Genomic DNA, 25,982 nt, shown 5'->3' with positions numbered 1-25,982 from the left:
AGTGGCCATGGCTCACGGGCCCAGCCGCTCCGCGGCACGTGGGATCCTCCCGGACCGGGGCACGAACCCGTGTCCCCTGCATCAGCAGGCAGACTCTCAACCACTGCGCCACTAGGGAAGCCCTCTTTTTTTTTTTTTTTTAATCTGTGTTCAATATGATTATAGGAATTGACCTTATCCAGGTCAATGTAAAATCAGCTGAAACAAATCAGCTATCCCTGCAGGTATATCTCCCTCTAGAGCTCTGTTTAGAGGCTTAGGAGTAAATGGAATTTACGCACAATACCTTGACTTTGAGTTTCCCTGAATTATATAACTATTTCAGATAAGTGATATAATAAATGAGGTACCTCATATTTTGGCTTTGTTTCTTTATTCTCACCTACCCTGTGTCTATAATCTATCAACAGATGCTTGAGCACATGAAAGAATCTTGTCATTTAAAGATATCCCACAAGGAATCCTACTTAATATCAATAATCACCTGCTATATGTCAGGGACGGTGGGGTGCCAAGTAGGCTGAGATGTTCCAGGGAAAGGGCTAGGGTGGGCCCGGATGCTAGGGACAGTCAGGGCCTGCCTGTGCAGTGGGACCCCACTCTAGGGGGAATTTCTGAATCCACTGCTCACAGAAGTCCCTCGGGCTTTCCCCAGGCTGCTTGCTAACTGGGGAGGCCAGTCCAGTGGGTGGCACAAAACCACCACCATCCAGGTGTTGGGAGTAGTGATTATACCTGGTGGGCAGCGCCATCATAACTCGGGCCACCCAGTCTTTTTACTCATGGCCAGACCCAAAGGTGAGAGAAGGACACCGGCTAAGCGGGCAGAGGTTTAGGGGGAACAAGCGTGCTCATTAGGGCAACCAAGTCAGTCCCACTCATATGGACTGAGCCAGTCTGGTGGTGTCAGAGGGAGGCTGTGACTGAAGGGGTCCACTACCGCCCAGGGCCTTCTGGATGCTTCTGTGACGCCCAAACACAATGCAGGCTCACCAGCGAGTGCGTGGAACTGCCTCCTCCCTTCCCTGCTAGAGGGGACCCGGATATGGGTGGGTCGTTCTCTCCTGCGAAAAGCTCCAGGGTCTATGGGCGGGAGGAGATGGAAGAACAGAGTTGACCTTTCCCCACCCCTCTTCTTCCCTCTGGCCGGTGTGGATTCATGCTGTTAAATCATAATTTCATTTATTTTTGAGTAAATGAACATCAGAGACGACTAGTGTTATAAAATGACTCCCCTTTTGGAAAAGTGGTGAAGTTCGCTCTTCTGGCTTCTGTTTCTAGAGAGAGAGAGTTTAGGCTTGCTGAGATACTTTTGCTCTCATGAAGCAGTGGTTCTGCATCAGAATCATCTGGCGCGCTTGTTAAACCTAATTGCTGAGCCTCATCCCCAGAGTTTCTGAATCAGTGTGTGAGGGTGGGGACTGAGAATTAGCCCAGGGAATGCTGCTGTGGCTGCTCCAGGGGTCATACTTCGAGAACCACTGTCATGGAGTAATGCATATATTCACCAGGTTCCAAATGTAAATGATATATTTTTGGTCAAGTCCACCGCTGCTGTGAATATCTTCTATTGATATGCTTGTCTTTGTCTCCCTTCAACAGGTATTTTGACGTTGGACTGCATGATTTCTTAGTTAGGTAAGCCAATAGTTTTTATTTTATGTGTCATTGGAAGAGCATGTCTATTATGGAATACTGAGATGAAAATAAAATTCTTGTGAAATATCTTGATAAATAATGTCAACCATATATTTGACAAGAAAGCACCACTAGCACTGTTTTTTGTGCCTCCCAGAATCACACAAGAATATCCTTTTTAAACAATCAAAGGAATTTATTTTTAAAGGGGTTTGTATCTGAAATGATAGTTACCCAACTATTGGGCTACTGGAAAGACAAATAGAAGAGTGAAGAGAGGACTTTCCTGGTGGCGCAGTGGTTAAGAATCTACCTGCCAATGCAGGAGACATGGGTTTGATCCCTGGTCCGGGAAGATCCCACATGCTGCAGGTAGGCCCCGCTCGCCGCAACTAGAGAAAGCCCGTGCGCAGCAGCAAAGACCCAACGCTGCCAAAAATAAATAAATAAATAAATAAATTTATGAAGAAAAGTGAAGAGAGCCAGCTTGCATTCATACATTAAACCACCCTCTTGACCAATTTTCCCTCCGTTGAATTTAAGCTTTTTTTTTTTTTTTTTTTTTTTTTTTTTTTTTTTTTTTTTTGCGGTACACAGGCCTCTCACTGCTGTGGCCTCTCCTGTTACGGGGCACAGGCTCCGGACGCACAGGCTCAGCAGCCATGGCTCACGGGCCCAGCCGCTCCGTGGCATGTGGGATCCTCCCGGACCGGGGCACGAACCCGTGTCCCCTACCCGTGTCCCCCTCATCGGCAGGTGGACTCTCAACCACTGCGCCACCAGGGAAGCCTGAATTTAAGCTTTTAAAACTGAATCTACTAGTTGTTTCACAATCATGAAGATATAATCTTGTTCCTAATTGAAAGAGATCACAGATGGCAGTTTATATCCTAGTATATTGGTGATTTTTACCAGAGTTGGCTTATGGGGCATATTAATTCCAGATAGCTATTAAATCAAACAGGTTAAATGGAAATATACCAGAAGATTAACAGTGTTGGTAATAATATGCACGATATTTTTCCTGCTATAAACTTTGCTGTATTTTTTAGATTGTTTATTATACTGAGCATATATTTATTATTCTAATAATGGTGGAAAATGGTCATTAAAAATACCTATCAAAAATATATGTGGGGAGCAATAATGGTTGCTGAGGGACTATAAGCTAAGATCACAAGGAAACCAGACATCATGTAGAGTGATGTACTTTCTGCAAATATGTAGTTCTAAATGCTAATTAATTCTGAGTCCACTAATAAACAGTATTGTAAATCACATGTGATTTCTGGGTAGATGTTATAGTAGTTCAGTTCTCCACAATGCATGGCCATCTCCCTGTGGTTAAGATGCTGTCTGAGGGGACATGTACATCTTTGGCATCACCTTGATCCTAAACCAGCAGCATTTCCTCTGTGACAGGTTGCATATGGTGGTGTTCCGAGCAAGGCCATACATACCTTCTCCTTCCTCTAGGTCTTTATGCAAGGCTGTACATGGAAATATCCTTGGCCTACCCCAGACCCAAGGAAATCTGGATTATCCTGGCTTTCTCCAGGATATCACACACAGAAGGTGGTGTGTAAACAGTTACCCTTGACACATCAAGGGTAAATGTATTTTAGTAGGAGGGTTAAAGGGCCAATGGTCATGGGAAAGGCAGGCATGACAATTCTATATCTAAACCGATCAGAAAAACTGTCTGGGTGTACTTCAGGGAGTTGTTTAGATTTTTTTGAGTTAATGTCTTTGGTACTTTGTATTACTCCTGTGCTACTGTTCACATAATTGCTGTGTTAGCTGCAAGTTTGTACTTTTCTTACTTTCTTTAGTAACTTTCTTGAGGGCAGGGAACATGCCTCAATCACCTTTCCATAATTAAACTGTATGGAATCAACCTTCAACAAACATTTGTGTATGGGAATGTGAATTGACACAGCCACTATGGAAAACAGTATGGAGGTTCCTTAAAAAACAAAAAATAGAATTGCCATATGATCCAGCAATCCCACTACTGGGTATATACCCAGAGAAAACCATAATTCAAAAAGAGTCATGTACCACAATGTTCATTGCAGCTCTATTTACAGTAGCCAGGACATGGAAGCAACCTAAGTGTCCATCAACAGATGAATGGATAAAGAAGATGTGGCACATATATACAATGGAATATTACTCAGCCATAAAAAGAAATGAAACTGAGTTATTTGTAATGAGGTGGATAGACCTGGAGTCTGTCATACAGAGTGAAGTAAGTCAGAAGGAGAAAAACAAATACCGTATGCTAACACATATATATGGAATCTAAGAAAAAAAAATGTCATGAAGAGATTAGTGGTAGGACAGGAATAAAACACAGACCTACTAGAGCATGGACTTGAGGACATGGGGAGGGGGAAGGGTAAGCTGTGACGAAGTGAGAGAGTGGCAGGGACATATATGCACTACCAAATGTAAATTAGATTATGTATATGTATAGCTGATTCACTTTGTTATAAAGCAGAAGCTAACACACCATTGTAAAGCAAGTATACTCCAATAAAGATGTTAAAGAAAACAAAAAAACCAACCAAACAAACAAAAAAACAAACACTTGTGTAGAAGTGACTGAATGAGTAAATGAATGAAATGAGGCAGAAAGGACACAGAGGGTGAGGATTAAGAAGAAGCTGTTCATTTATTCAACAGATAATTATTAAGCCTACCACGTGCCACTTCCTTGTTTACATCTGGGAATACCACGGTGAGAAAAATAGACATTTGATTTAAAGCTTTCCCTGAGCTCATCTCTTGCCAGCCTCGTGGTTTGAGCAACTTGAAGTGAGGAGGAGGGGTGGTCTGCCTCTGGGACCCCTCCTCCCTGTCCTTCTTCTGGGCTCCAACCGTGTTTCCTATGTTGGGTGGGGAGGAGGCAGAGGGAAGGGTTAAGTGCCTCTAATGTAACTGGAACAGATGCTGGTACGCCCTGGCCCTGGCAGGAGGCCCTTATGGGTGTGTGCTAGTAAGATGCTCAACTAGTCACCTTAATCGGTTGTTCTGTGAACCAAGCAGAACTGGGGCTTCTTTCTGCCCTGCTATCTTCCTGCAGTTTTCCTTTCTTTTACTCTGGTAGGCGCAGGACAAATCAACGTGCCCACTGTTATCCACTGTGGGAGTAAAAGTCTCCCCTTCTTGCAGGCACGCCCAGTCTCTGGATGAAGTCTCTTCATCCCCTCCCCCAACCTACAGCAGCACTCCCCATTAAGCCAGGAACCTAGGGCCTCGAAGGAGTCTCTTCCTTGGTCGGTCCTCTTACCAGCTTGGGGATAGGGTGGGGCAGGGCGTGGGGTAGGGAGGTGGTTGGGGGAGCAGTCAGTTCTCCATCTCTTAGTAATCCCAGGATGGGGTGCAAACCCCTTTGTTTGCAGCTGTCTTTAGAAAATGGGTCCTTTCTGCTCCCAGTTTGGGAGGTCACGCGTGGTGGGGACTGAGCCCTGTTGATCTTTGGGCACCTTAGTGAGAACTGTTTCATCTGCACGTCGACCCCAGAAGCCAGCGGGGTTGAAGAAGGGTGTGGGCACAATGAAAGTGGGAGGTGAGGGAATGGCAGCCACAACTCCTTTAAGAAGTTAAGCTGTGATAGGGAGGAAAGACAGACAAGGCAGCTGGTGAGAAGGTGGTTTGAGTGGGGATTTTTTTTTTTTCTTTTTAATTGGAGGAGCTCTTGTATTTAGCCACTGGAAGGTCTTAAGTGCCCTTTAGACTTAGAGAAAGTGTTTTCAGTTGAGTGGAGAGAAGCAGCACACGATTGCTAGGGGAACGAAGAAGCAAAGCAGTGAATGGTGACTTAGTGACTCCAGTAGGCAATGGCGCTTTCCTGGAAGTATACTGCTGGAGAGCACCTTAGAGGTTGGAAGAATGTGGGGTTGTACTTGTGGGACCCTTCTTGTTCTGTGACAGCCAGGAGAAGAAAATATATCCCTTTGTAAAAGAGGAGTTGTCGGAGAAATTGGCAGGTTTTTTTTTTTTTTTTTAATTAACTGCATTTATTGGCTCCAGTAAACTCTTAAGCATGTACTCTGGGTTGTCACGCTGTATTGAATGCTTAGCGTTTGGAAGGAAAGAAGCTGCAGCATGCCTGAAATTAATCAGCTGCATCTTTTACGTTGATGGAAGCAATGTCGACTTCTCTGGAATGACATCAGTTTCCACAAAGGCAAGAGCCCTATCTGTGATCTCAGCCTGGGCAACTGCAGGGAGGGACATGTTTCCTTTTAAGTTGTTGGAGTGCTTCACTGAGCTATGGGGCAGGAAGGAGCTGTCACGTTTAATGAAATGTGAGCATTTTTGGTATTGGCGTTTTATGATGACTGTGGGAAAACTCAGTGTGCTCAGTCCTTCTGCATCTTATAGAAACCAAAGGGAAGACTTTCAGGAAACAGTAATCACAACTCACTTAAGAAATAGCCTCAGAAGAAGAGTATTGGCTGGAATTCTTAATGTGATGCTACAAAAGAAAAAGGAAAAAAGTGACCAATCTAGGAAAAGAGATTACAGAAGAAACCAGCTCTTTGATTTTAGATAACAGGATGGCTTGTTTGAATTTAGCTTAGTTAAGTTTTGGCAAGAAAGTAGAATTGACTAGTGATGTTCGGTTTGATTCTTGTTGACCGAGGCATATTTCATTTTACCCAGAATTGTAGCCAGCCCTACCCCTTTTATGAAAGGTATACTATAATTGCTTTGTACTTACCCCCCTGCCCCCTTCTAAGTTCCTCAGGTCGGGGAATCGGTTTAAGTAGTACAGGATGCTCTCGTGACTTTTAAAAGAAAACCTGGAGACATCCCTCTTACATATTGTCTGAAAGGTAAAATTTCAGTTTTTTTTTTTTTTAAACAATTGCTCCTACGCTTATGCATGTAAAGAACAGGAAAATATTCACCTGTGTTTTCGTCTTATTTTCTGTATTGTTTATATTTAGCTGTTTAATCCATTTCAAATACATATTTCAAATAAGAATCTAACTTAAAAAAAAATAGGAGGAATTCCTTGGTGGTCCAGTGGTTAAGTCTTGGTGCTTTCACTGCCGTGGGCCTGGGTTCAATCCGTGGTTGAGGAACTAAGGTCCCAGAAGCCTCATGGCACAGCCAAAAAAAAAAAAAGCAAAATAAATTTTCTTTACCATCACTTTTTATTCTAAAGTCCATGTGTGAGTGCATCAGAGCCATTACTTTTGTCCTTAGGAGGCTGTTTTGATATCCTGTCAGGACAAGCAGAAGTGCAGTGTGGCAGTGATGCCATGGGTACTTCTTAGGCAAATGGAAAAAGGCAGTGAGCCTCAGGCATGGCCCTAAAGCTGTTTGAGAAGCTCTCTGGAGTTAATACACTCATCAGAAGATAAATTCCTTTGCATAAGCAAACAGATTCTGCTTAGAGAATGTTCAGCATAGTGCAGATTCAATCCTGTACAAGCGCTCATGTGTCCATGAAACAGCACAGCTGTGTCCTTTTGAAGCGTGATTTTGTTCCGGTGAGAGAGAAGGTAGAATGTGCCAGCTGCTCACTTCTGTAGTGTCTTCTGTTCTTCTTCTGGAGGTTGATCCTGGGATCCCACCATGGTCTGGAGGGTCTTTGAATTGTCAGAGGGCAGCACATTTCTGTGATGTGTGAATTAATGGTTCACTGAATTCTGAAATAAGCAAAACGGTTTTTGGCTTTCCCTGAGTGACAACCTATACCTACCTGACCCATTCATAAAACCAGCCCCACAGCAGAACAGAAGCTTCATGAATCACAGGGTAGTTTTTCTCCACCTTTATTCCGAGCACCCTGAAGTTCACCACCCCATTTGCTATAGTTAACGGTGCTGATAAAGAAGTCATTTGAAATATGTCTTGGATTGTGTGATGTCCAAAATGTTAAAAAGAGTCCGCCTTGCATCTTTAAGAAGCCTAGGAGTCAAAGGCGAGATTCATTTCGGGCTAAAGGCGTCCTCCTGAGAAGGAGAAGGGAGAGCGCTGGGGATAAGCCTCTCTCTTTCCTGTGTCTCCTCAGGACAGTTGAGACCTGTTCAGGCTCTGAGCTGCTCTGGAAGCGGAAACCTTGAGGAAGAATGTGGGCATTTGGTCCTGGGAGTAAGAACCAGGAAGATAATTAGCATCTGTATTCAGTCTAGTAGCTTAGAAACAACTTAAATACATGCTTGAAACCATTATGTATATTTTTATAGACAAATATAAAAGGAGGGAAGATAAAACCAATATGTATCTATTTTTCAACACACACAGCCGATGATAACCCAGAGGCCAAATACCTGATTTGTTACATAGGATTTTGAATTTGTTATTGTGTAAATATAACACGGAAGTCAACTTTTGTTTGTCTACGTAGATAATTTTTTAATAGTGGTATAAAAAGTAAATGAGGGCTTCCTAGGTGGCGCAGTGGTTGCGCGTCCGCCTGCCGATGCAGGGAACACGGGTTCGTGTCCCGGTCCGGGAAGATCCCACATGCCGCAGAGCGGCTGGGCCCGTGAGCCATGGCCGCTGAGCCTGCGGGTCTGGGGCCTGTGCTCCGCAACGGGAGAGGCCACGGCAGTGAGAGGCCGCAAGAAAAAAAAAAAAAAAGTAAATGAGCTGATTAAAAAGCTGCCCCCACCTGAGGGAGCCTGAACTCTGCATTTCTGCCCTTGATTAGGCACTGCTGATCCCCTCTTAGTGGCAGTGGGAGGAGAGATGTGGCACTTGGGTCAGAGCCACCAAGTCCCCTTGGTCCCTGGCCACTGCAGACTCCTCTCCTTTGCAGGGACTGCAGCCTCCCAGCCTTCTTTTTAAAGGTTCCTTTCATTCCACTTGTGGAATATGAAACCAGCAGCTAATGAGCTGTGTGGTGTTCCAGTAAGAAAGTGTTTTCAATAAAAAGCGAGGAACATGTGTGTGAAGAAAGCCAGATCCCAAAGCGGCCCCACGGAGGCAGATCATAGGATGCAGGCAGGATGCTGAAGAGAAGGTGACTGCAGCCACCATTGCTCCCGGGCCCCGTCAGCTTCCAGATCCTGTTGAGTCTGTCTCCTCACCATCTCTCACATCACCCTTTCCTTTGTTTCTGGAGAAAGGATACACACCTTTGTCAGTAATTTGGGCTTCTTACCTCATAGGGCTGTAGTGAGGTTTAATCCTATATGCAAAACGCTTAGCTCCGTGCCTGGAAACAGTGGGGACGTAGTAGGGGTTAGTTTTGTCCTTCCCCCTTCCCCACTTCACCTCTGGAATCAGGGTAACAGGGTTTGAGTCCTGGCCCCTCTCCTACCTGTGTGACTTTACGCAGCTCACTATCCCTTTCTGAGCCCTTGACGACTTACCTGATGCTGTTTCTCCCTACTCAGAACCAGTCAGTGATTCTCTTTCCATTGTCAGACTCCCCCCACCCCATGTCCTGGGTCCACCACAGTAGGTCTCAGGCTCCCTTTCCATCTCATCTCCCCATTATTCTCCTTTGGGTCACCGCCAAATGGGTCTAAATGCTGCTTTCTGTCTTTCCCCCATTCCCTGGCTTCCTTTCTTGGCTCGTGTGTTCCCTGTGCATGAAGTGCCCACCCTGCCCCCAAATCCAAGTCCTGCTTCTCTCAGGTCCATCTCAGATGCGGCCTTCTCCATGCTCAGCATAAGTGCCTCCATATTGGGCCCATTGTCTTGTTTTTAAGAGGCTATATGTCAGTTATATCTCCATTTTAAAATAATGTAATATTTATTCCATTAAAAAAAAAAAAGAGTAGAGCAGTGGACTGAGAAAGTTCCTTTCCTTGGTGACAGAGCTGAAACCAGTATCTCTAGTCTGACTAACCCAAGGACATAGAGCGTAGGGAAGTGGCCGCCTGAGCATTTGGCACCATTAATTTAAAAAAATGTTTAATGAATATGTTTTATTTCTCAAAAATGTAACATGACTTAGTAACCATCTCCTTTTTTCTTTTTTCTTTTTTTTTTTTGACTCGTGAATTTGTTTTTATTTTTATTGGGCTATGGGGGATGGGCTGGGAAATATCTCTGTAATTTATGCCCTACTAGTGAAATGTCCATTCTAATTTTCCTGGGATAGCTTTCGGAGCTTTTTCTTTTTCTTGGAGCTGCTGCTCTTGCTGGCAGCAGCCTCTTCAGGTCCACTGATGAGAGGCTCCTCCGTCCCACCATGTAAAGTGTCCAATAAAACATGATATGACTCGTGAATTTGTTTTTATTTTTATTGGGCTATAGGGGATGGGTTGGGAAATATCTCTAAGTTATGCCCTATTAGGGAAATGTCCATTCTAATTTTCCTGGGATAGCTTTCGGAGTTTTTTCTTTTTCTTGGAGCTGCTGCTCTTGCTGGCAGCAGCCTCTTCAGGTCCACTGCTGAGAGGCTCCTCCTTGGAAGAGAATTTCCTCTTTTTCTTGGGGACCCTCTTGTTTCCTGACTCTTCAGGGTCACTATCTGGTTCCTCTTTGGGGAAAGATTTCTTCCTCTTGGTAAGACTTCCACTGCCAGCTGTCTCTTCAAGATCACTACTAACCAGCTCCTCCTTGGAAAAAGATTTCTTTTTTGGGGGTTTGGAGGAGACAGATGGGTCTTCCATCCCATTCTCCTGAGGAGCCTCCTGGGGCTTTTGCTTTTTCTTCTTTTTGGCTCTTGCATTTGTCTCCTCACATTCCTCCGGGGTCCTACTACTGTTTTCTGAAGACGCCAGGGCAATCGCAGCCAGCCTTTTCTTTTCCTTCTTCAAGCGTTTCTTCTCCTGTTTCTCCAGCTTCCTAGTAATCTCAGCAGCCGCTTCCTCTGCCTGAACCATTGCCTCCTTCATGACATCCAGATTCTTTCGTGGAATCTCTCCAGTCTCATAGGACAGCTGCTCCTCAACTTGTTCTCGAAGCTTCTCCCCAAATACACTGGTAGGTACCTCAGAGAAGCAATCAATTCGTGAGGCAATACTGCATTTGTTTGCCAGGTATCAGGAGATGCAGCCTTTGTTCTTGACAGCTGCTTGGCCAATGAAGGTAGAGTGGAAAATGAGCCCATATTTTGGGGTGTTACCCCTTGTCTTCAGGGCTCTGGAAAGTTGGTCCCTGTGCGGGGCCCAGGGAATCACTCAGACACCAGGACTGGCCATCACCCCCATAGCAGAGGCCTGTACAGGTCAGGGAGCCCTGGTCAGCCATCACCGTGATCCTTTTTTCTTTTAATCCATTTATTTATGCAACCAATTAAGTGGTCTAAGCACTATTCCAGGAGCTGGGATAAAAGCAATGACGAGCTAGACAATACCCCTGCCCTCCCTTGGCTTGCCTTGTGTGGGTGAAGACAGAGAAAACAAGTAAGCAAGCCCTGTAATGCCCATGATGTGATGGAAGAGCAAGGTGGGAGAGCTAGCTCCCTTCGATCGCATGGTGAGGAAGGGCCTCTTGGAGGCGGTAGGTGACCCTGGGTAAGAGAAGGTGAGCAGCAAGAGGCATCCAGGGGAGATCTGAGGCTGGGCTGTTTCAGGCAGAGGGAAGGGCAAGCGCCAAGGCCCTGAGATGGGAAGGAGCCCCTTGAGAAGTGGAAGGAGGGAGGCCCATGGGGCTGGAGGGCGTGGAGCAAGGAGCCAAGAGTCCAAAATGATTTTGGAGGACGAGGCGACGGCCAGACCACGAAAAAGAGCAGGGTCTCTTTTAGATGCGGTAGGAGCCATTGGAGAGTTTTCAGTAGGGGTGTAACAGGGTCTGTGTCAGGTTTAGCTAGGAATTTAGTGAAATTGTGATCTTTGAACCTCAGCCATTACCATGCTGCTCTACCATGAGCTGGAGCTTGGTGACCCAGGCCTGTCCTTACTCCTCAGGGAAGTTTCTTTGACGACCAGCTGCTGTGAAAGCTACTCTGTGTTGAGTAACAGTAGCCCTCACTATCCTTTAATTTCCTCCTGTTTATGTTTGCTTGGTGTGTTGTAAAAGGTGTGATTATACATGTGGACATGAACCTGGAGGCAGTTAAACGATGGTGGAACCTGGCAATAGGCATTTGGAGAGCGTGGCTTGGCTCCGGGAAGTCCACCTGGGGTGGTGTTTGTAGCTTTCTCATGGGGACAAGTAACCATCTTGTCTTGTGAGCTCTCGCTCCTTCACTGTGGGGTCTCTGAAGGTCCAGTTCTTAGCCCTCCGTGTTCCTGTCTTCGTGCCGCTTCCCTTGGATGTCGGCCACCCTCAGGACAGGAGGCCTCCTCGATCTAAGTACAGCACTGGTCCCCCACCTTGCGGCTGCCTGGAGGAGAACTCCATCTGGTTTGCTCATGAGAGCTGTTGCATAATGAGTTGGTGTATTCTCCCCTCATATTCCCGGTTGGTACATTCTCAGTTTTTGTCACAGACTGAAGCCCTTCCTGGCTTCCCCCATCACAATCACTGTCCAAGACAACATGTCTCTTCCCCCAGACTCCAACACCTGGAGTGATTTGTAGTCTTTTCCTTTCCTTTGTAGAACCTTAGGATGGAAGAGCCTTGATGATTAAGCCTCACATTACACTACTTTTCAGTTCTTCGAAGATTTCTCAGATCCACTCTTGCTTCCTTCCTACTGCTACCACTTCTGAGGAAGAACTTTCCAGAATTGTGTATCTTCATGGCTGTGCTATATCGAGTTTGTTAATTAGAAAATCCAGATTAAAAAAGAAAAGAAACCCTTCATGCTCCAAGAGTCGAAATGCATAATTCACTTCCCACCATACATAGCTTCTATCAATATAGATGTGCTGGTGAATAAGTGTATCCTTTAAAAAAATTGAAAAGAGCCCCTGGTGAATTAATTGAGAAAATTTGCAATATAGAGACATAATTTTAAGTGTACAAAGCTCTGGGTCAGGGAAGGATGCCGCTGAGTGGGATGGGCTGTAAAATCCATGGTCCAAACCAGTACAGATGGGGTATTTATTCAACAGGGCATTTGTTAAGTGGTGGCGGTGTTGCCTTTTTAAAGAAAATTTATTTTATTTTTGGCTGCTTTAGGTCTTCATTGCTGCCCGCGGGCTTTCTCTAGCTGTGGCGAGTGGAGCGGGGGCTTCTCTTGCTGTGGAGCACGGGCTCTAGGCGTGTGGGCTTCAGTAGTTGCAGCATGCGGGCTCAGTAGTTGTGGCTCACGGGCTCTAGAGCACAGGCTCAGTAGTTGTGGCGCACGGGCATAGTTGCTCCGCAGCATGTGGGATCTTCCCAGACCAGGGCTCGAACCCGTGTCCCCTGCATTGGCAGGTGTATTCTTAACCACTGCGCCACCAGGGAAGCCCGGTGCCTTTTTAAAAAATTCTTTTCCTAATTCCTGGGGATTGTTCTGACCTGTGGGGCTTCTGCACCAGGTAGAAGCCAGAAACTTGCTTTCCTTTGTCATAAGGGTCTCCTCCCCTCTATTTAGCTTCTACTGAGAATGACATGTGGAGGGAGGGGGCCGTGGAATGCATTCTGGTGATCCTGGCAGCAGTGTCATCCAGCGTGGAGAGGCAGATATCTGGGTGGCCACTCCCCTGAGCCTAGTGGCAGGCACAGTAGGGTCCCCATCAGAGCAGGGGTGGTGTGATTTGACAACAGTACCTGACTGCATAGCCTCCAAGCCTGGCTTTGAGACCCTCTCTCAGAGATTGTGCAAACTGCTGATCCTTCCTTAATCAATTCCTTTCATATTAAAACTAACCAGAGTGGGTTGTGTTATTTGCAACTAAAATATCTGATGTAGCTACTTACCCAATGATGTTTGGGATGTCTCGCTCAGCAGGGGGAGTGCATGATCTTTACTTGGCTTTGCCCATGAGCCGCCTCGATTCCACACACCAGATTTAAATAAAATTGCAGTTATTTTTGCATCAGTAACAGAAGCAGCCTGTGAAATGGAAAGGGCATTGGATCAGATACAGAAGGCCATGGCTCTAGCCTGCCTTGCCGCTCTCTCGCTGCAGTCATTTTGTGCAAGTCACTTCTCCTGTTGGGGCTTTAGTTTTCTTATTTGTAAAATGAGAAAATTATACCTGATAAACTCTAAGGTCCCTTCCAATCTCGGCAGCTTCTGATGAGCAGCTTTGGTGTTTTTATTATTAGAGAGCCGCTCCTGTTGTCCAGATCTGTGCTCTTTAATACAGCAGCTACTAGCCACCTGTGGCTGTTCAAGTTTAAATGGTTTAAGGTCCGACAAAATTACAAATTTTGTTGTTCCTTAGTTGCAGTAGCCACATTTTATGTGCTCAGTAGCCACGTGTAGCTGCTGGCTATCATCCTGGACAAGGCAGATAGAGAACATTTCCATCATCACGAACATTCTCTTGGCTAACACTGGTCTACATGACAGTGCCATGTGTCTGCTTCCTTTGTAGAGATGCTGGGTGTTCAATTGTATTTCTGCCTGCTTAGTTGAAAGATCAACATCCATCTTATTAGCCGTTCAGCTTGCCCTCAAAGGAACTCCTTATCTACTCTTCCCCCCTCCCAACCTCCCCTTTGTCCCATCTCTACTCTCCCCCCATCTTAGGGATGGCTCCCCACCCATATTAACCAATGCAGAAACCTTGGGGTCGGTCTGGAAATGCCCTCGTCACCACCCTTCACATCCCCCATTTTGGTCCCTAAGTTCTGTCAGTTCCTCCTGTTAATTATTAACCGAATGTGCCCTGTTTTCCTCATTTGTACTGTGTACACCATAAGCGAGGCCCCTCGTCTTCCATTTCCCTTCTATTGTGAACCTCACCTTTACTTTCTTCCTCATTCCGCCTGTCCCCTCAGTCCAGCCATTGACTCGAAACACAGTTTACAGACAAAGCAACAAAAGGCAGTTTTAATCAGCCATTTTCCTCCCTCCACAGCCATGTATTCAACTGCCTTTTCCAGACTTAACTCTTAGCCCCATGAGCAGCCACATTAACTTCTTTCTCTTCCCTGAACAAGACTCGCTCCTTCATTTTCTTCTTTCTTTTTGTGCGTGTTTGCTTCCCTTTTCCCATATAGGCCTGCTCAGCACTGGGTCCAGAGGTCACCTCCCTTGCAGAGCCCTTGCTGGCTCCCCTGGAGGAGTTAGGTGCTCCCCCTGGGGCGCCCTGCCATCTCGAAGGTCACGGTTGGTGGCTTGGGGTTCAGGCTCCGGTGTTGGGCTGCCTGGGTTTGAATGCTGGTTGCATCACTGTTGAGTCTATGACCAACTTGACAGCTCTGTGCTTGACTTTGCTCATCTATACAATGAGTATTAGTAATAATACCTAATTCACAGGCTTTTTTTGAGGATTAGGTGACATTGATACATTTAAAGTGCTTAAAATAGCACTCAGCGTGGAGTAAGCACTTAATAGTTGTTCATTATTGTCACCATCATTATACTTCACTTGAATCCTTGTTCATCTGCTGGGGTGATAGCAGACTGAATGGCAACATCAATTTGTTTTTTTTGTTTTTTGTTTTTTGTTTTTTTGTGGTATGCGGGCCTCCCTCTGCTGCGGCCTCTCCCGTTGCGGAGCACAGGCTCCGGACGCGCAGGCTCAGCGGCCATGGCTCACGGGCCCAGCCGCTCCGCGGCATGTGGGATCCTCCCAGACCGGGGCGCGAACCCGGTTCCCCTGCATCAGCAGGCGGACGCGCAACCACTGCGCCACCAGGGAAGCCCTCAATTTGTTTTTTTAAAGAGAAATCTAGGATGGTGCTTTCTCTTCGGTTTGATGATTGACATGTAAGCTCCATGAGCTTGCTTTCTCCTCCATTTTCCTTTGAGCACCTGGCAACAGGTGGTGTGTCCACAGGATGGATGTGAACAGGTAGAGTTGGCTGTAGCCCAAACCCAAGCCAGCTCTGGCACTTACTGGCAACGTGACTTGACTAGCAAGTGTTTTCATATCACGGCTGCCGTTTCCCCATTTGTGAAATGCTGCTTTTAGGAGCAAAGTCAGGCACTTCAAAAACGTGAGTTAAATCAAGCAAATCAATACCACGTGGGTGAGATCAATCATTCTAAATGCAGGGATCCACTCATGTATCATCAGATCATTTTAGTACCTACTGTGGGCTAGAACACAGCAGTAAGCAAATAGAGACATGGCTCCTGCTCTCATGGAGCTTAGGGTTTGGGAGCAGAGAGCTGTCTGTGGGATATCATACACGTATGTGGACAAGTATAGTAGTCAGTAGCGCCGAGAAGGAGACACATGGTCCTACAAGTGCGTAGGGCACTTGACCCAGGAGTGGAACAGGAGCTTCCCGGGGCGGGGGAGGGCTCCCCAGGAGGCAATGCTGAGGTGGAGGGAAACGTATCCTCAAAGAGCGGGGTGCATTCCAGGAGGAAGGACAGAAAGGAGGTCCCAGTGGTTGAAGCGCAGAGTGACGGGGCCACAGGGAGGCTGGGAGGTTGTCCTGGACCAGGCCATGCAAGGTCTTGAGTGCTGTTTGCTGTTGTTGTTTTTACTTTTGAACTGCATGCCCTCCTCCTCGCTCTCCTCTGCGTTGATTCAAGTCCTTGGATGGTGAGAATGACTACCTTAGCCTCTGTGTGTATCCCTGCCTCCCGCCTCACCCTCCTCAAATCCACCCTCTACTCTGCTGCCACAGATGCCCCAAAAGGTAGGTTGGGTCCTGTCATCTGTTGAAATCCGCCTGAAGCTTTCTCCTCATCAGGCCATACAAGCCCTGTGAAGGTCTGACCCTGCCTCAGCTCCCCCCACTTTCCCTCCTGCTGCCCCGGCACCAGCCATAGTCACGCCGAACAGTGTCGCCCTAACCGGCGATGCTCTCTTTGGCTTTTATATCCTCTCCCGAATGTTCTTCCCCTTCCCCCTTGCTTCCAGGCTGTTTCCTACTCAACCCTTCAGTCACAGGCCATCCATCACCTCTTCAGAGTTGCCTCCTTGCTCTCCAACATGTATCCACAGCCTCTTGTGATTTCTTTTTCCTCACAGCTCTTACCCCACCACGTCATTATGGCGCACTTCCTGTATCCCCAGAGAGGCAGTGAGCTCCATGAGGACCATTTGTGATGTCATTTTTGTCTATCAACATCTCCTGAGACAGGACCGTTAACTGGGGGGGGAAGTGTTGATATGTGTTTGTTCAAATAAGCTCCATTGAATGCTGTTTGAAAGATCAAAGTCAGGCAGGGAAACAACCTAACTGTCCACCAACAGAGGAATGGATAAAGAAGATGTGGTACATTTATACAATGGACTATTACTCAGCCATGAAAAAGAATGAAATAATGCCATTTGTAGCAAGATGGATGCAACTAGAGATTATCATACTAAGTGAAGTAAGTCAGAAGGAGAAAGACAAATACCATATGATGTCACTTATATGTGGAATGTGAAATATGGCACAAATGAACCTATCTATGAAACAGAAATAGACACACATAGAGTACAGACTTGCGGTTGCCAAGGGGGAGGGGGGAGGGGGGAGGGAAGGACTGTGAGTTTGGGGTTAGCAGATGCAAACTATTTTGTATAGAATGGATAAACAACAAGGGCCTACTGTATAGCACAGGGAACTATATTCAATATCCTGTGATAAACCATAATGGGGAAGAATATAAAAAAGAATTGTGCATGGGTGTATAACTGAGTCACTTTGCTGTACAGCAGAAATTAACACACCATTAACACAACTATACTTCAATAAAAATTTTTTTTAAAAATAATCAAAGTCAGGCTCAGATTCTAAGCAGTAACTTGGAAATGGGTGACTAAAGAGTTTGCTGGGAAAGTGTAGCTACAGTTAAAAATTACTTACTCATATGTATCCTAATATATCTGAAGTCCTCACTTAGACAATGGAATTGATGTACTGAAATGCATAGTGTAGAAAATGCATAGAAAATGCATAGTGTAGCCTATTAATTAATGTACTAGAGTGGGAGGATCTTTATCACTAATATGTCAATAATACTAATAATACCAGCATTTGAAATGATGAAAACTTCTGTATCAATTAGAGAAGATTCATTTGCATTCAGAAAACCTCTACCCAAATGAGAAGAATGTGTGACGGGACAGTCAGTGGGCTGGGAGTTGGGCATGCCCTGCAGTCCGTAGGAATGAGGAGATGCTGATGTACCAGGGAGGAGGTATGATGCTGTGAGTCAGTGTAGCGATTTTCTTCTCCATCATTTCTTTTGGGGGATTGTCAAAATCCTGGCGTGCTCGTGGGAATATGTTACTCCTTTGAACATGACCTGTTAATAAGTGCAGCCTTGGAACCTTGGGGATGTTTCCAAATGTTAGTCAACATACAAGATCAAGGTCTGTTACAATGAGGTTGATACATGCTGTTGAGTTGGTGGACATCAGACAGAACATCGAAGCAAGCACACCTGTGAGGAGAGGGGTCGACTTGCTATGGGGGAGGGGCTTGTTAGGGCACCAGCCTAGTACCAGGAGATCAATGTTTGCCAGGAGTTGGGTAAAATTTGCTTCCTAAGTAGAGTGGACATTTGCTCCATACTCTGGCTACTCAGTAAGTACCTTCTGAACATCCTTCTGGCTTTGGGAAATGTCTGGCCTTCTGAACTCTACCTCCTCAAAGTACAAGTCAAAGAGTCACTTTCTGCTTCTCCCTGGCAGCTAGTGCCAGAATATATTACAGGCTCTGCCAGTCAGATGCATCAAAGGGGTAACTTTGATTCAGAAGGCAGTCGGGAGAGGCCTCCCACCTTACTGTTTCTGGAGAGGGTGGTAGTCGCATCTGCAGTAGGGCCCGCAGGGGCTCTCTGGTGAATCAGTCATCTCCCAGCGTGATTCACCGTCCACCCAGATGTTCTGTGACCTAATGTCCTTAAGAAATTTCTATTCTGCTTCAGTTATCTAGAGTGCATTCTGTTGTTTACAACTAAAGACTCTGAATGGTATGGGAGACTATTTAAATGGACATGGCCAAGGCAGCTCTGTTCTCACAGCAACTCAGTGCTGACCAGAGACCATGGGAATCTTGAGGAAACTGGATACAGTTTCATGCTTTTGGTTGTGCTGCCAGTTCAAGGTGTTTCTGATGTGATGCGAGACATACAAACTTGAAAAATCTCAGGTTGTATAAAATGGCACACAAAAAGATAACGGGACTTACGGAAAAATAGAGTTGGATAGATCACCCCAAATCTACGAAACTCCATCCAGAACACTAAGAAAAACAACAATCCTAACAAGGATATCAGCTCAACTGGAAACTCACACTGAATTACTAGGAAATAAATATTCTAGGCAGTATCAGCCTTTACCTTAAAAGGTGACGGTACCTTGATGGAAGGGGGATAGAGACTGCTGAGTTCTGAAGGCAAGGTTAGAGGGAGGTGGGGAAAAGTACTTGTAGGCTTTACACAGATTTGAGTGATGACTGAGATGGATGGCTCTGGATCCTTGTTTTGTGATGTTCTTTTCCACTGCATCTTTGAGAACTGTTCATTATGTCTGTTTGTGACAGAGCATGTGGCTCTACTAGGCTAATAGGAAAAAGGGGCAGGATGAATGGGTACCTGGTACAGTAATGTAATCTGCTCTGTTCGTGAGCTTTGTGTTCAGATGCTTTTACTTGGGGCTGAGTATTAACAAGCTAAGAAAAAAATACATATAAACCGACACAATTTGTGTTTTGTACGGACGTTGTTCTCCTATTTACCAATGACGTATGTACTATGGTATTTAGGGAAACGTGTGCTATAGTAGACGAGAGTGTATTTGAAAGTGTTCCATAAACCTGAAAATATGGAAGACCCTTGGCCTGTAGATAAAGGGACTGTGGGATAAAGGATCCCCAGCATTATTTAAGAGGAGGAACCCCAGGAGAGGAGTAGACTGTCTTATTGCTGAAGGCAAGAGATATGGCCTGGCATAGAAGTTAGAGGCACAGGCTGTGGACAGACCACCTGGATATGAATCCCTCCTCTCCCATGTGCTAGGTCTGAGCCCTGGTTTGATCATTTGTAAAATGGAGATAATAAGGATACTGCCTTAAATGTGTTCATGCATGTGAAATACTTGGGGCAGTTCCCTAAATGATGGCTATTGTTGTTGACTTCCCATCTATCTGTCTACGATCCCATCTGCTTCAAGGGTAAGGAGAGAAAGCTCGCGTGAAGTACTTCTCACAGGGTCTAACATGTAATAGGCATTCGGTCCACATTTGTTGAACTTGGATCCAGTGAGAAATATCCACATAGACTGCAACCAGCACAGTTTCCTTTCCTCCTCCTAAGTCAGTGTGGATACTGCTTACTGGCAAGGACGGGGTGATCTGTATTGAAAGGACAGATTCAGGAGCACATTCTGGACTGGTGGGCTGTGTGTGCACCCTGGGTGCTTGAGAGTAGTAACGTAAAATCCCAAGGGAAGGTCAGACCTTCAGAACAGAGCCTGAGTAGAAAGAATTTGCCTCCAGCCTGATTTCAGTTGCAACCAGGCCATTTCAATTAAAAACACTTTAGATGCTGGAAGCCACAGCGTCTGTTTCTAATTGAAAGGTTATTTGCAGACAATATGTTTTTCATAGAGTGACATTTGTATGTGTTTATTAATACAGAGTCTATTGCAGTAAAATCCATTTTGGAAATGGAAATAGATAATTATTTTTGAACCTTTTAATCATTTTTTAAGCCAAATAGTGAACTGGAAAGCATTTAGCCGGGGAAGTGCATCTGATTACACAAGCAAATTATTCAGTTGGGATGGGATGCAAATATATACTGTCTCCTTCTGTTCTATCAGGGTAGGCAGAGGGGAGAGGTTCCTCATTTTACCTCTAGGTTCTGTGTCATTTTTTACTCACGTCTGATGCTTTAGAGGCCCGCGATTCTAGTCCTGGCTTTTCCATTCATTTCACGGTCTTGGGAAAGTCACGTTACGTTTCTGGGCATCAGTTACTCATCTGTAAAATACCTTATGATTTAAAAGGTCTCTTCTAGCTCTGACCGTAGGTAATTGTAGGATTCTGTGCCTTGGTGAAAGTGGACAAATTCCTGTGAGCACTTGAGCCAGCCAAGAACTCTGGTCTCCTTGAGGCCCCAGACTGGAGTTAAAGATACTAGATTTTCTGTTTTATTCAGCACCATGCTCAGAGCTCCTGCTGTATGCAGAGTACATTAAGGCCAGTGAGGGGACAGAAGAGTAAGCAATTGCTTAAATTTCCTGAGGTCTAGTTGCAGAGGGAAAGCAAACATTTATGACACAGTCAGGAAGATTAAGCCGGTTAGAAATGCCAGTGCTCAAGCTTTCCCAGTTGTTGTGGAATATGGAAGAAAGAGCGTCCTAGTGGGAAATCTGGGGAACTGGACAAATTCCTAAGTACAATATTTATAACTGAATGATGGGACTTGGTTTTCTACTCTCTTTGCTGAGCCAAATCTAAACTATTTATTTTCTTCTTTTTTTTTCTATTTTTAAAAATTTTGAAGTATAGTTGATTTACAGTGTTGTGTCAACTTCTACTGTACAGGAAAGTGACTCAGTTACACACATAGATACATTCTTCTTTTATATTCTTTTCCATTATGATTTATCACAGGATATTGAATATAGTTCCCTGTGCTATACAATAGGACCTTGTTGTTTATCCTAGACTATTTATTTTCTTTCTATCATTTTTTAAAAGATAGTTGGGTGGGTCTTCCTCCCTTCCGCTTTTTCTTGAGTGTTTGAAAAACCCATGGCATCTAGTACAGCACTTTGTTTAATATAAATGTCTTGAATGCTGGAATGCCCCCCCCCCCGCTGCCCGCCCATCCTCACCCTGGGGAGGACTGGGTTAGATGATCTATGCAGAAGAACTTGGTACCCTTGTAAAATGTCGTTAAGGTTAACTACCAGCCCGTTGTTCTAACCCACTGGGTTGTAATCTTGTGGGGACAGGGGACTGGGTAACGTGGCAGTCGGTTGCCTCTTGCAGTTTTCTAAGGTGGAAAAAATGTGCCCTGCTTTCAAGGATCTAAGAGAAACAGATATATAAAAATAATCGATGTTTCATAGCTGATGATTCTCTGGACCTTGGCTGGAATCCCTGTGGTTGGAGGAGGGAGAAGAGCAGGAGAGGGAAGCCAGTCAGCTTAGTGTACAGAAAGCTCTGTCCACACATCAGATGTCAGACCTGGACTGGGCTTTTATAACAGAAACTACTTTGAGGGATGTTCTTGCTGATGTGTGTGAGTGTCTGTATCTCCTTATGCTGCATCTGCATGGGAAATACAGCAAAGGTTTTGGTTGATTCTTTTCTTTGGAGGTGGGGAGAATCCCTGTGTCTAGCATACCCACGGGTGTATTTCCAAGAACCAAAAAACAAAGACACAAAATAAACAATGTTCCAGATCAAACCAAAGTGACAACCACAGAAAACATGTAAATATGCTAAGAGCGTTGCAACCAGTAGCATTACCACCCCCCCGAGGTTCTGAATTACAGAGCCCGGAAGAGCATCTTGGCAGTGGGTGTTGAGGTCTCCGGGCTAATTCCAGCAATTACTCAGCCAGCAGCCAGCTCCTTGACTCAGAGAGAGCTGCTGCAGAGAGGCCTGGAGTACCGGCGTGTCACGTCCAGCCGTGCCTCACCCTGGCCATCGGAGAGCTGGTGGGTAACTGGTCTGGTTGTCTTAAAGTAGCAGAGTTTTAAAAAAAATGTTTTCTTCCCTTTAACTGGGGAAAATACTTTTAAAGCTTTTGTCAGGTAATCACTGAAGCCACTGCTGTTCAGTATACAGATACCTATCTGAAGGCGCTGAGACAGCTGTATAAATGTAGCCCATTCCCGCACACAGACCCACACCGTTCACCACCCATACAGCCCAGAGGCTCTGACTCCTGTTGGTTCACAGCTGCTGCTGGTATTCTGAGGATGAGTTTCGGAGCATCTTTCCGGTGCTCTTTCAACACCGTTTGTCTGATTAGATGAAATGTGTCCAGTTCGCCCCAGTTTCCCACTGGGGAACCCAGCTGTCTGCTGTTTTTGTGTGTGTCTACCCCAGTCATGCTGGGTTTGGCACCACTTTACTGCTGGTGGCCTGGGGGCTTTTAGTGATTGTGTGTCTCTCCTGCACTGCATCATCTGATGGGAAGACCGAAGAGGGCAAAAGCTGTCCTTTCCCATTTCAGCTGGAGAAGGATTTGTGTATTCTAATCAACAGAAAATTAATGTAACTGGGGCATTCAGATAAGGGATGTAGTGCTAATACGGGTGATCGGGAGAGTAGCAAAGGCCTCTGTCAAATGATTCCCCCAAGAGCTACTGTCTAAATTGGACCCTTGCTAAAATATAAGGCAGGATTTCTCAACCTTGATACTAGTGACATTTTGGATCAGAAACATCTTTGTTGTGGAAGGATGCCCTGTCTACCATAGATGTTTAGCAACATCTCTGGCCTCTAGTCACTGAATACCAGCAGTAGCCTCAGTTGTGACAACCAAAAATGTCTCCAGACAGTGCAGAATGTCCCTGAGGGTGAGATGGGGAGAGAAGAATTGCTCTTGATTGAGAAACTTCTATAAAATAAAATACCATGTCTGGTTTTGAACTGTACCTAAAGAGGATGTGAAAAAGGTGGCTATAAGGGCTTCAAGTTTAAAATGATGTCTGCCTGTGGCTTCTGATACAGCCTCACTTGTTTACCCATGATGATGTCTAGAAAACACTGGAAGAGATGAAAATAAATACTGGAAAGTAGGGCTGGAATTCAGCTTGTTGTCAGAATCAGTGATAAATTTCCTTTAACATGGCACACGGAGCTGGTCTGAAGAAGGAACTCGGTGCCTCCTGCATACTGTGCTGTGCAGTGCCCTTGCCCCTCTCCTGGTATCTGTTCCACCAGTTTAGAAACACGTGGTCTGTCCCCACCAGAAAAGTGAACTGCCTTCCGCCAGTCCATAGCTGTTGTATTTTGTCCCAATACAGTTGTTGTGTTCCTCCTCCCTTCATAAGCACCTCTCTTTCTGCATCAGTATGGAGACTCTGATGGTAATAAATTAAGTAGGCAGGAAGTGGGGGATGTAGGATTGGACTGGCAGTGGTGCATTTCTGCTGGAGGTGAGAGTGGAGACGGAGGGGCCCTGCCAACACATCGGAAATCATCATTTTAATGTGTCATATTGGTTGCTTGATTGGATGAGCAAGGAAATGGATTGAGGAAAGATGAGCCATATCAGAGAATACCCATTAGAAATTGGAAATGGACTGGATGCTGACACCTTGTTATGTTCTTCATGTGCATTGCCTGAGAAGGAGCTTGGACTCTTGTTTGTTTAAGAAGACAGAGAACATTCTGAGGGTCGTCTTTTAGTCTTGTTTATGGTTTCTTTGCTATGTAGAAGCTTTTAAGTTTCAGTAGGTCCCATTTGTTTATTTTTCATTTTATTTCCAGTACTCCAGGAGGTGGGTCAAAAAAGACCTTGCTGTGATTTAAGTCAAAGAATGTTCTGCCTATGTTTTCCTCTAGGAGTTTTATAGTGTCTGGCCTTACATTTAGGACTTTAATCCATTTTGAGTTTATTTTTGTGTATGATGTTAGGAAGTGTTCTAATTTCATTCTTTTACATGTAGCTGTCCAGTTTTCCCATCTCCACTTATTGAAGAGGCTGTCTTTTCTCCATTTTATATTCTTGCCTCCTTTATCAAAGACAAGATGACCATATGTGCGTGGGTTTATCTCTGGGCTTTCTATCCTGTTCCGTTGATCTATGTTACTGTTTTTGTGCCAGTACCGTACTGTCTTGATTACTGTAGCTTTGTAGCATAGTCTGAAGTCTGGGAGCCTGATTCCTCCAGCTCCGTTTTTCTTTCTCAAGATTGCTTTGGCTCTTCAGGGTCTTCTCTGTTTCCATACAGATTGTAAATTTTTTTGTTCTAGTTCTGTGAAAAATGTCATTGGTAATTTGCCCTCAGGATAGGAGAAAATATTTGCAAATGAAGCAATTGACAAAGGATTAATTTCCCAAATATACAAGCAGCTCATGCAGCTCAATATCAAAAGAACAAACAACCCAATCCAAAAATGGACGGAAGACCTGAATAGACATTTCTCCAAAGAAGACATACAGATGGCCAACAAACACATGAAAAGATGCTCAGCATCACTAATCATAAGAGAAATGCAAATCAAAACCACGAGGTATCACCTCACGCAGGTCAGAATGGCCATCATCAAAAAATCTACAAACAATAAATGCTGGAGAGGGTGTGGAGAAAAGGGAACCCTCTTGCACTGTTGGTGGGAATGTAAATTGATACAGCCACTATGGAGAACAGTATGGAGGTTCCTTAAGAACCCTCTTGCACTGTTGGTGGGAATGTAAATTGATACAGCCACTATGGAGAACAGTATGGTGGTTCCTTAAAAAACTAAAAATAGAACTACCATACGACCAGCGATCCCACTACTGGGCATATACCCTGAGAAAACCATAATTCAAAAAGAGTCATGTACCACAATGTTCACTGCAGCACTAATTACAATAGCCAGGACATGGAAGCAACCTAAGTGTCCATCGACAGATGAATGGATAAAGAAGGTGTGGCACATATATACAATGAAATATTACTCAACCATAAAAAAGAACGAAATTGAGTTATATGTAATGAGGATGTAATGAGGATGTATGGACCATGCAGAGTGAAGCAAGTCAGAAAGAGAAAAAAAATACCGTATGTTAACGCACATATATGGAATCTAAAAAAAAAAACAGTACTGATGAACCTAGGGGCAGGACAGGAATAGAGACGCAGATGTAGAGAATGGACTTGAGGACACAGCGAGGGAAGGGGAAGCTAGGACTAAGTGAGTGAGTGGCATTGACATATATGCACTACCAAATTGTAAAATGGATGGCTAGTGGGAAGCAGCTGCATAGCACAGGGGCATCAGCTTGATGCTTTGTGACGACCTAGAGGGGTGGGTTAGGGAGGATGGGAGAGAGGCTCAAGAGGGAGGGGATATGGGGATATATGTATACTTACAGCTGATTCACTTTGTTGTACAACAGAAACTAACACAACATTGTAAAGCAATTATACTCCAGTAAAGATATTAAAAAAAAAAAGACAGAACAAAGTGAAAGGCAAAGGATTGTTCCCTTTATCTTTTTCAGTTGAAGAAAAATTTTGAGAAACTACAGTCATTTGAAGTCCTACTCCATTATTAATTTTTTTTTTTTAATACATGTGCCACATCTTCTTTATCCATTCATCTGTCGATGGACACTTAGGTTGCTTCCGTGTCCTGGCTATGGTAAATAGTGCTGCAGTGAACATTGTGGTACATGACTCTTTTTGAATTATGGTTTTCTCAGGGTATATGCCCAGTAGTGGGATTGCTGGGTCGTATGGTAATTCTATTTTTAGTTTTTTAAGGAACCTCCATACTGTTCTCCATAGTGGCTGTATCAATTT

General features: G+C 44.9%; 1 protein-coding gene and 1 non-coding gene across 2 annotated transcripts in view; one reads left to right on the top strand and one right to left on the bottom strand.

The window, feature by feature from the left end:
• HHAT (hedgehog acyltransferase) overlaps nt 1–25,982 on the top strand; it is a 364,592-nt gene that overhangs the window by 200,245 nt on the left and 138,365 nt on the right. The window contains exon 11 of the mRNA XM_055084098.1: nt 1,603–1,638. Within this exon, the coding sequence (XP_054940073.1) occupies nt 1,603–1,638 (36 nt within the window). The remainder of the gene's footprint in view (nt 1–1,602; nt 1,639–25,982) is intronic.
• Nucleotides 10,734–10,819, bottom strand: LOC112067596 (small nucleolar RNA SNORD86). The gene has a single exon (XR_002893378.1). It is a non-coding gene; the product is annotated as a small nucleolar RNA SNORD86 (small nucleolar RNA).

The sequence above is a fragment of the Physeter macrocephalus genome, chromosome 4 (assembly GCF_002837175.3).
Source record: "Physeter macrocephalus isolate SW-GA chromosome 4, ASM283717v5, whole genome shotgun sequence".
Lineage (NCBI taxonomy): Eukaryota > Metazoa > Chordata > Mammalia > Artiodactyla > Physeteridae > Physeter > Physeter macrocephalus.
Note: the sequence above shows the minus strand (reverse complement) of the source record. Positions and strands in the feature narration are given on the sequence as shown.